An 11,723-nucleotide genomic window follows, 5' to 3' on the forward strand; every position below is an offset into this window, starting at 1 on the left:
CAGTGTAAATGCTCGCTCTCAAAACAACAGCGAATTATTCTGGTTTTGGGTCACGTGACTCTCCTTGCAAGCAGCGACAAGTGGCGCAAAAACCACCAAAAACAGAATTATCAAACACCGACGGTCTTTGTTATGGGTTTTCCAATAGTATAATTTTTGTTTTCTTCTTCAATTTTTTTTTTTTTTCTGCAATGTATTTTGGCCTTATTACTTCAGAGATAGAATTTTTAGGGTTAGTGTTGTGTTTCGTCCAAGGATGCAGTGATGAAGCTCTTTGCTAGTATGGGATATGGACCTCGGATTAATTGTCTTCTTCTTCTCTTTCTGCCGTTTACCCTCTTTCCCTGTTTGTCACTCTCTCATTCTTATTTTCTTCGTCTACCATTCTCATCTTGTCATTCTGCCACTGTTTTTATTTGTTTTTGTTTCGTGTTTTTTTTTTCTCCGTCATGTTTCTCTGACTCCGCAATCTTTCAAAATTCTGTTATAAATGTATGAAGTTTAAATTATTATTGTGCGAACCTACACCCAAGAGGCATTGCTTCCAAGTAGGTTCGTTTTACATTTCCTGTAACTAAACTCGCAAGACTATAAAAAAAACAACGTGAAAGACGTTTCTATGCTAATTTTCTGTTTTATAATTACGTTTATTATTAGGATTATCTTGTCCTTGTTCATAATGTGGAGAAAATAAAGAAGACCTGAAATGATTATTTTACCCACAAAAAAAATGTGGAGAATGAAATAAATTCGCTTTGCATAGAGCGACTACTACCGACTTCTACCCCCTACCGCCATCGTCACAATACCAACCTTACATCCATATCCTAACACAGGTAGGTAGACTGATTTCCCCAATGATAGCTGTGGAATTTGATTGAGAGCAGGCAGACAGGTAGCGCAGTATAAAGTAGCAAATTTAATCAAATTTAGGGATGTCCTGCCCGATCTATAAATCATTCCACACACTTCATATTTGCATTAAACGCATCTTCGAGTGCCTAATGTCGGTCGGTCGAGCTAAAAACCAATGCTTGCTTGGTCGTTGCCTTAGTCAAACGGTGATGAATTATTGCGAGTTGCCACCCACACTATCATCATGTGGGAATTAGATGAGGAAATGATGAAAAACCACCTTAGCGAGGAAGATGATGTTGATCTTTACTCTTCCTGCTCTCAAGATAATAATGTTTTACTCCTTTCTTTCGGTCTTCCTTTCTTTCACATTATGCGTCATTTTTTATTCAATGAACTAACGAAATAAGAGCGACTGATTTATTGTGAAATAACTTGCTTTACCCTAAACGATAGTAGCTAAAATGTCATTGTGTGTACATTAATTTCAGGGCATGCTCAAGTTAGGTGCTGAAAGCATTCACGGAATAAGCTCCTACCAGGTGCCCATTGTACCTGGGTGGAGAGTGGCAAATGTAGTAACCGATGTAAAACCGTTCATGAGCTCGAAGATATTTCAATTAACCTTTTTGTAAAGTGTTATGGCATCTCTATGTCTATACATTCAAAATGTGTAATTAAGTTAAGTAATGAGGTCCCGGGTTCGAAACCAAGTCGATGCGCTAACGTCCTTTGGGTATAGGTATTAAGCCTCATTACCAAGTCCCTCTGAGAGGACTCAAAGCCTACGGTCCCCTGGCTGCCTAATTACATGTACAAGCATACACATGCTTTCTTAGCAGTCAGGCAAAACAAACAATAAACATATTAACCAATTTAAGCAAGTTTAGCTAATATCTCACTCCATACCACCCTTCCTTCTCTCTACCACATCCTTCTCTCTACCACCCCTCTCTCCCTCTCTCTCTCTCCCTCTACCATCCCCCTCCCCTCTCCCCATTTCTCTCTCTCTCTCTCTCTCTCTCTCTCTCTCTCTCCCTCTCTTTCTCTTCTTGTGATACATACATTTCTATGGCATAATTAAATTGTTTCTCTTATAGAGCGTGATCATCAAAATGCATTAATGAACACTTACAGCACTACTACCATCATCCAAGAAACATACATTATTTACTGATACCAAACTAACTGCTTACACGATGAAAATAGAATATCCCCCTTCCTTTTCTAGAGGTGCTGAAAATACGTTGGCTTACGCTCCAGAAGGATGGCGTTAGGGTGTGCCAATTAGTTCGCTTGGTTGATATACTGCTGCCATAACTTCTCCGTAATTTGATTTCCAATGGCAAACACTTACCAATAAACGATTATTCATAATACTCCTCCTCGTTACAGTTCATCAAGAGCTCTATAATTGTGAGGGTTTTTTGAGAGGGGATGATGCTAGTGTTCAGAGGAGCATATCTCAATCCCCCCTCCCGTCACACAAACGCACACACATACACACTCATATATATAATATTGTATATGACTCTACGATGCATTGCACAAACCTGCCTTGACTGCGAATAGTTTTATGGACTTTATTATGATTATTGTCCGTGTATTTGTGCCAACGCGTGTCTTGTTATACATTTCTTTTAAATAAATAGATGATTACAACATAATAATAGATAAATCCACTGATATTTAGAAGAAACAAGTCTTTTAGCCTTCTTTATATATCCAGGAATTAATATTTTCACTTGTTTCAGTGTATCCCTGTGATAAAACATCTAAAAGGTGAAGGGGAGAAATACACCACAAGACCTCGGGTCAGCCATTATGAACATATTTATGATTAATTTACAATGCACGTCAAAATACCGTTTGTCCACTCACAAAACAAAAACAATTATTCCATGAAAAAGAGGCCCACGTTATATATATATAATATATATCATTTCATCGACAAATGAAGTCCTTAAAGAATAAGAAAAAGTCTTAATTCGAATTTATGAAAGGAGGGGGGGGGGTACACCAGACAACTTTTTATTTAGACAGCTCCAATGTATTACCACTTGCTTTCACCTTTTCACGTATAAACACATCTTTATTTAAACAGCTTCCATCAATTATGAGATTAGGTACAGAATAGTCCATTTTCACACAGAATCAAATAACGAAACTTCAGAAGGACACACTATAATTGTTGTTCTCCAAAGATCCGTCATTTATATTGTGACGGAGTGGAATTCGGGATGATTTCATTATGAACATCTCCTTCAAGCAAGTGCGTTCGAGTTTTTATTTGGAGATGTAATTATGAAGGGCTATCATCGAAGTCCTTCAACATGTTCAAGTCCATTATGAGCCGAGAAGATACCGAAGGAAATGCATCGCTGACCAGTGTGTGCGCGGGTGTGGGTGAGTGTGTGTGTGTGTGTGTGTGTGTGCGTGTGTGGGAGCGCTGTAATAGTAGACCAGCCAAGACACGATTTTGTTTTTTGTTTTTACTTCGGACGGCATTTTGGGGGTATTGAATGGCAAAAATTCTTGCGAAAATATTAAAAAATAACACAGGGGTGGATGCCACCTGCATTTATTTTTTTACTATAAATTTGGAAGAGTGTCGAAAATCATGATTTTTCCTTTTTTGACCGAATACGTATTATTTGAGTAAGAACTTTCAATTGATATAATTTCCATTATGAGTTTGAAGTAATAAACCTGTTTGATATACATTTGAAAGTTGGATATTACACATAATGTATTGCATAATGAAACATAAAAGTACGATTTACTCAGAATATGGGGATATTAAAACTAATCATATTTCAACGCGATTCAAAACCATAAAGCTGTCCATTAAAACACTTTTTTTTCTTGATTAAACATAATAATCATAATATATGGTGTTATGCCACTCAAAGAAAAGAAATGACCAGATAATGTGATGGATAAGTCATTTTACGCTATCCCAAATGAGTTGATGTCTTTTTACAGGATATTTCTTTATCAGATAATTCATATTCCGATCGGTCAAAAAATATCATGACATTGACATTCTTTCAAATTTTGGGCCCAAAGTGAGATTTTTAGTTTTAAAAAGTGCGCGTGGCATTCAGCCCTATCTTGTTCCGCAGTATGTTTGCAAGAGTTTTTGCATGCTATGCATTACCCCCTAAACGCCATGGAATCTTTTTATAAAGCATTTTGGTTAATGTTTGGCTGGTCGATTAGTAATATGGAAAGTTCTCATGTTTAACCCTTATATCATCTGCATACGAAGGGTCCCGGGTTCGAAACTTGCCCGATGTTTACATGATATCAAAAGGCCTTTGGGCAATTCCACGGTAACGGAAGGACACTCAGACAAGATTTTTGAACTTCAGGTTCATACTAAAAGAAATGTTTTATTAGTATGTATTAAACTATGGGGAACAAAATGTGTTTCAGTCAAGTGGAAAGCTTCATCAACTTCACAAAGTTTGGATAAACACTAATTAACTGGAAAAACCATGTCCATTTTTATGTCCTTCCGTTACCGAGATAATTAATATGCACATTCTTAAACTACTTAACTATAATGACAATTTTTTGGGGGAGAATTAGAGGCACTTATATAGGTATTATATCTGTACTGTTTCACATCTTATACTAATAAAACAGTTCTTTTAGTATGAACCTGAAGTTCAAAAATCTTGTCTGAGTGTCCTTCCGTTACCGTGGAATTGCCCCTTTGTATAGCTTCATTACATTCAATCCACGTTTATTAAAAGGGTACCTGCCAATATTGAAGTAATAATAATCATACTGATGTGGCTAGGCGTGGGTAAATAAAACCGCGAATCAATAAGATTAATTGTGACGGACTGGTTTCCATAGTCAATACCACATGTATTTGCTGCTTGTAAGTGTCGGCTTGCATGGTGATGTAGATATACAGTATGTTTGCGGTTGCACCATGTGAGAGAGACAGAGAGAGAGAGAGGGTTGAGGAGTCCTGAAAAAGGACTCTGACTCGGTAATCTATGGGGTGTGGTAGTCCTGAAAGAAAGATTACCGAGTCAGAGTCCTTTTTCAGGACTCCTCAACCCTCTCTCTCTCTCTCTCTCTCTCTCTCTCTCTCTCTCTCTCACACACACACACATGGTGCAACCGCAAACCTACTGTATACATGTATTTGGGAAACTGGAATGATTTAATTATGAGTATCTCTTTTTCATCACTGTTCATGCAAGACTAAAAGTTAATTTGAGTTTTTATTTAGAGATGGAATTATGAATATCATGGTCCTTGATGTCCATTATCAGATGGGAGAATACTAAGGAATGTATCTCGGGGTACTTGAAAAAAGGGTCACGGAACATGGATGCATGGATAGGGGGAAAGGGGAAAGATGATACCATAGCCTCTTGAAGTACTTCTGATTCAGTGCATCCTCACATCAATTTCTATGTCTCGATTGGAAGGCTTAAGAAGCATTGTGACGTCATGAGTATTGATTTGCACTGAGACCCTCCGTATACTTCCGTACTACAAGTAGAGACAGCCAATGATTGAAATGTTACAAACTTTGTTCTGAAATTGGAGGCAGTTTTATTACGGTATGGGAGAGAATGGAATATTTGATTGAGCTATACCAGCCCGCCAACCAAGCAAAATACCTACAGGCTACAAAGCAAAACGCTCCTTTCCACAAGGGTACAAGAAAATAATAAAGAAACAAAGAACGATAAAGGCCAACATAGATAAGAAAATAAGACATGCAAGTGTATTAACAAAAATAAAGACAGAAAATGCTATCATTTCTAAAGTTCGCAGGAATATTGTAGACATTACAAATAAAAGAGCACTCAAATGTATTATCATTTCACAGATGTAAGATATTACTTACATTATAATCTATTTATCAGTTCTAATTAAATCTAACATAATTTTGTTACTAGGCCTAACGAAATTCTTTTTTTTTTTCTTTCTTTTTTTTAAAACTTTGTAAATAGTGTAAATAGTTCACTACAAAACTTTAGGAACTTTATTTGTCATATATTATATATTTGAAAGGTGTTGTAACGATTCAAGCTCTATTTGCTTATGTTTCATCACCTTTGTGTGTTCATTCTTCAAACTGTATATAAGTTGCAACTTTTTCACGTGAAGTTAATTCAAATGTATTGTAAAATTGAAAATGATTTGTCATCTTATATTAATTTTTCATGTGATGTTAACTTCAATGAATTGTGAAATTGTGAACATCCTTAAATAAATAAATAAATAAATAAATATACAACTGGTCTGGATACGAATTCAGGAAGTCAGACGGTAGTATTTTCGCTTCATAGGCCGATATCAATATTTCAAATTGATATCGCCATGATCGTAGTGCACACACATTAAGAGCCATTTCACTGTAACCTGCAAAATCATATAGTTTGTGGGCATATCGTTAAAGGAAAATTAATTGTATGGTTAAGAAAAACGAAGTGTATCTTAGGGAATTTGGAAAGCTTTTTTGTCATAATGTACAGGTATGACTTGTGATAGATGTGCTTTTTTGGTTCGATATTTAGAACATGACTCGGGGCTAACCGAATGTTATGGATTTTAGAGAACCTCGACTGTGTTTAGAAAGCACTTGTAGATGAAGAGAATTGTAAAATAAACCAGCAATAAGATCGGAAAGTTCAAAACCACTTAAAAAGAAAGAAGGAAGAAAGCGAAAATCGTATCAGTTTTCATATTCGTACACTTATTTGAATTCGGCTAAATCATTTCAGCTAAATATTTTAAATAGAGAAAAAAAAATCGTAGAAGTGAGATTGTTATGTTGGTTTTAATTCATCAGATATCAGGCTTATCGTCTCGATAGCCGTTGTTTAGTAGTACGAAGCTCAAGAGCATAATTGTATACGGTGGCGATGAAATTATTGCTCGCTTGTGTCATAGCAAGATCATTGTTCTCCTTCGGGGGAGGGGGGGGGGGGGGGGTAGGAGACCTTCGATGTGCTTCACGCATACTTCCGGTTGTTACATATTGGGTAGTCGATAATAAGGAAGCACGGGAAAGTGTAGTATACAAAGCAGGAGCTTGCAGAATCTGAGAGGATCATAGCAAGGTAGCTTTAATATCGAGGCTAGAAGCAAAGCGAAGAAATGAGAAGTGTTAGCATCAGGGATGACATACAGACTTGCCAAAGGCCGAGTCCGATCTGACAGTTTTATAAGATCAGATTGGTGTATTGAGTCAGAGGACTCAATGAGCAAGTATTGTGCAGCATTTATTAAATATGAATGTACTATTCTAGTTCGTCAAGACTAGTGATATCAAACAAAATTTGACAGTGTAGGAGTGTGTTTAATGGGTTTAGAGAGGGGTGTATGTAAGCAATTTATCATTAAGGATCGACAGCGGTGAATGGATTAGGATAAAGTTGAAGAAATGAAAGAAAAAATACCATATGACTATGTACAAACATGTATACTATGCAGTATCACAATAGGTAAAGTGCATGCCCCGATTTGGCAGTCCTCCTGCGCAAACTTGGTCGTTATCAAGGTCAGGCAAATAAAGGTGCTAAACCCGGGCAGATGGATGCCTTGAAGTATCACATGTGATGCGCTGGTGCCTCCGCCGATAAATCGCCTCAATTACGCGTTCTGCATGCGCGCATCAATCACAAATTCGGAAACCACGGAAAACCTTACCGAATCGCCTTAATGCAAAGCCGAGGGAACTGGATGACCAGTCTACACTTTTTTGTATCCGTCTATAAGATGAGGCGTTTTCGACCACCACAAAACAAATGGGTCGGCCTACGTTCTACGTTTTGCAATATTGTGTACTGATTCAATTCTATTTCTTGCATTACAGCTACATCTAGTGAAAATAATATCTAACAATGCACTTTTGCAACCTTGAGACTTAGAACAACTCTTTATTTCTCATCTCATTCTTTCTCTCTCTCTTTCTCTCTCTCTCTCTCTCTCTGACTCATAAAATGACACACGCACATACACACACCACACACACCCATCATATTCCAGACATGTGCACACTCACACTCGATTGTCTATTATTATCATATACATATCTTTTATCTATATTAAAATTTTCTCTTCTATATCCTTCTTCTCATCTATCCCCGTCCCATCTTCTCTCTCTCTTTCTCCTCGCCACCCCTTCTCTACACCACCTCTCTCTTAACATTACACTCATCATTTTCAATAATCATCAAGGGTTACACTTCACGTCTTTCTCCCCGTGGCGTGTGGGATGGACACAGCCGTGGGCCCCTCCTCACTCTTCGACAGGGTTTGCTTGACATTTACTCATTTACTAATTTGCTGCTACGCCGGGGGCTGAGTTTTCGGTACATGTCATTTTTTCTCTCCCCCTCCCCATTTTTCTCCTTCCTATATGATTATTCATCTTTAAGACATCAAGAACTGTTTCGTGGATTGTCGTGATGTATTCTCTCGATCTATTTTGCCCCTCAAGCATCAAAATAAGCAAAATGACAACCAAATGCTTTTTTAAAGTAGAGCATATTTCAACCATTGGCAATGGTACACAACATATTGTCTGACCTAGATTGGGAATTTTCTCGAACATTTTCGTTAGAAAATCAAATCAAATAATAATAATAATAAAAATAATTGCATTTACATAGGGCCTTTTCCAGATGATACAAGGCGCTGTCCCTTAGTCAATCAACAAATCAAAAAGAATTGCAAAGGATTGTTTCCAGATTTTTTTTAAATAATAAAAGTGTAGTATTCTTGTGAATGCACAGTTTATTCCATAGGCGTGGGGCAACATATATCTTCACCCATTTCAATTTTATAGTTTATCTAAAATCATTATCGGATTATTTTTGACCGAAATTTCCAAGTCTAGCAAATCTACCAAATCGATATCATGTCCTTTTGAAATTATCATGAATTCATGATTATCATCTAACCAATAATAATGATAGTCACATTTGTATAGCGCCTAATACTACGTTTCTAAGAGCTTTACATTGTAATTATTATCATCTGGTCATTTGATTTGATTGCTTATCCACAGATGAGATTGCACACACTTCACTCCATGAGGAGTATTTCGGTCAGGCGCCACTCTACAAGCGCCATAACTAGGCGTTGTGGCTTGCGCCTGTAATCCAGCTAAAAGTGGAAGTTACAAACTGATTCAGCCGAGGACACAGGTTCGAAACTGAGTCACTCACTTCTTTCGGATGGTGACGTTTTAAGGTCGGTCCCCAGACGTAAATAATCCCATTTGATTGATACACGTCTGTAAAAACACAATACACACACACACAAGCGCACAAATGCCAATCCAACCACTCGATTATCACCAATTACAATGGGCATGCTATAATTATGATTCACGTTGACGATAAATTTAAAGGTCTATTTATTGAAAAGCCGCCTTCAACAAAAGTGCTCACCCCCTCAAAAAAATAAAACATACAAACAAACATAGAAATAAGTACAGATACAAATATAGATACCCCTTCACAAACCCCGCTCAGCCATGGTTTTCTTCACATCTCTTTAGACCTATATGGTTCCCTTTTGGACCTACCCACAATAAATCATTATTCTTGGGTAATTCAACCGCTATCATAAATAACACGGCGTATGAGGTACGCCCCCCCCCCCCGCCCCCGTTCCCACTCCAATTGGCGAAAGAAAAAGAGATAGGTGAAGAGGATGAATGGGAGAGAGAGGGAGAGAGAGAGAGAGAGAGAGAGAGAAGAAAAAATATGACACGACCCCTTGTACTGTCAAATCCTACCGTTAATCGTTGACCTTACCACCATGCTTACTGCGTTTCACCTATCCACCATGTCCACGCATCCCCAATAAATATAAGAGCCCCCTCAAAGGCTTGACCCACACTTCGCCCCTGTGCATTTTGAAATAGCCAAAGGGAGACAGACTCAACTCCACCAAGTCTTGGCTATATGAACGGGCTTCAAATTGGTTCTTCTTAATATATTTTATATTTTTCCCTTTTTTAAAATTTAGTATATAGTTACTCTTTACTGAATAATATATTTGATGCTGTCTACGAGAATTTATTATTTCACATTGAGTAGAGCATGTCTTGAAAAGTCTCGATCCTGTAATCTTAGCACGTCCCTAATATCTACAAAAAGACAAAACTGTGACAGCCTTCAGTGAAAACATTTATTCAAGGGCTAAGCTCGACGGAAACTCAAGAACTCGCGTCAAGTGTTTTGTCTCCAAGCTACGCCGACATTGAAGGACTTTGTCATAGACTTCAAAATTAGAAACATGCATAAAATAAGTGGTCACTTCAGCTTGCGATGAAGGACTCTTAACAAGACATTTTCAATTTGTTTTTTTGTTTTTCTGCCTTCTTAGAGATTGGAGATCATCTTACCTGTATGGCGTTAGTCACGTTCCAGCCTGCGTCCCAAGCTGTGATCTGTTTTCGCATGATGTTGGAGTTATCTCCTTCCCCTGAAGGCTTATCATCCACTCCGTGCTGCTTCACCGCGCCACCGTTACTCGAATCCCGCAGGCCTCCCGGCGGCTTCCCATTCTCCACAGTGGGGGAGTCGTCGCTATCGCCGCTGCTACTGGCGCCCGGTATGACCGTAAGTTCCGTCGCATCTTGCCGGGCGAAGGGAACGCTTTCGTCGCCTCCCGAAAGTCGAAAAAGATCCAGGAACCGATTCACATATCGGCTGTTCATCATGTTACGTTCACGGTACAGTTAAATATCCAAGTTAACTTAGCAGAATGGCCTCATTCTTTGCATAAGCTACACACCAAGAAAATAATTTGTATCGTGAGCTGCGGTGGCCGGACAATTTAGATCTCTGATCGCTTCCTAGCAGACGACAGTTTCGGAGTGTCTTTACTTTTTTCCAGTGAATGCGCACACGACTGATCGATCTCATATTCTGCTGACGCTTTTTACTATCTTCTCGATTCCCGCGCTTTTTGTGAGAACGCACTTCTGAATTGGTCAAACGCTATCTGCCACCGCGAACAACAAGAGCATTGGGTTACGACATCCCCACCCCACCTCCCCCTCCTTTATAGTAGTAACTCTCTCTCTCTCTCTCTCTCCCCCTCTCTCTCTCTCTCTTTATCTCTCTCTCTCTCTCTATTTCTCCCTGCCTTTCTGTGTCTAAGTCTCCCCCACCTCTCTATTTTCGCTCTGATGATTCCTCTTCTCCATTTCTCCTTCCCCTCTCTCTACCATAATTCTCTTTCTCTCTCTCTCTCTCTCTCTCTCTCTCTCTGCCTTTCTGATGCCTATTGGCTTTTGTTAAAAATCACTATGCTTTATCACTTTTTGAACATGAGTATTTTTTGGTAGAGTATCTACACATCTAACTAAGATAACAGAACTGATAGTCATGCCATAAGCTATGTACTATCTGGAATTGATTCTACAGATTTAGATATCTATTTGATTTAAAGGGATTGGGTAACTTTGTCTCAGAATCTGAAACAAAATTCTGGATTTCGCTCATGCTGCAATGATTATTATAAACCTTCAGGTCAGTCAGGAACCCCATGACGTTAAAGAGCCGATTGCCTGTCTGATAATCAATATATTTATGATTGGAAATCGAAATCAAATTGTTTTCCTAACGGTTTTCATAACATTACAGTCTATTGGAGAAAACGAGTATGGTAAAACCGGTCAATCAAACATTCTCACTTTTTGAGGAACTAAATGATCATTTTGAAGCGTTTTTTTTAGGGCTTCACCATTATCACAGACACGGATAACACGTAGGGCCATGCATCTCAAATTGAACATTTCTTAACGATGCCTTTAAGTAGTGCGATGCAATTACACCTTCAAATTTTGTTCACCATAATATCTTACCCAT

At 38.2% G+C, this 11,723-nt stretch overlaps 1 protein-coding gene across 1 annotated transcript in view; it reads right to left on the reverse strand.

The window, feature by feature from the left end:
• The window catches only part of LOC586439 (vesicular inhibitory amino acid transporter), a 38,699-nt gene extending 28,129 nt beyond the window's left edge, over positions 1–10,570 (reverse strand). The window contains exon 1 of the mRNA XM_786222.5: positions 10,253–10,570. Coding sequence (XP_791315.4) covers positions 10,253–10,570 — 318 coding nt within the window. The remainder of the gene's footprint in view (positions 1–10,252) is intronic.
• Between the last annotated feature and the right edge of the window lie 1,153 nt (positions 10,571–11,723).

The sequence above is a fragment of the Strongylocentrotus purpuratus genome, unplaced genomic scaffold (genome assembly GCF_000002235.5).
Source record: "Strongylocentrotus purpuratus isolate Spur 01 unplaced genomic scaffold, Spur_5.0 spur5_scaffold_13, whole genome shotgun sequence".
NCBI classification, from domain to species: domain Eukaryota; kingdom Metazoa; phylum Echinodermata; class Echinoidea; order Camarodonta; family Strongylocentrotidae; genus Strongylocentrotus; species Strongylocentrotus purpuratus.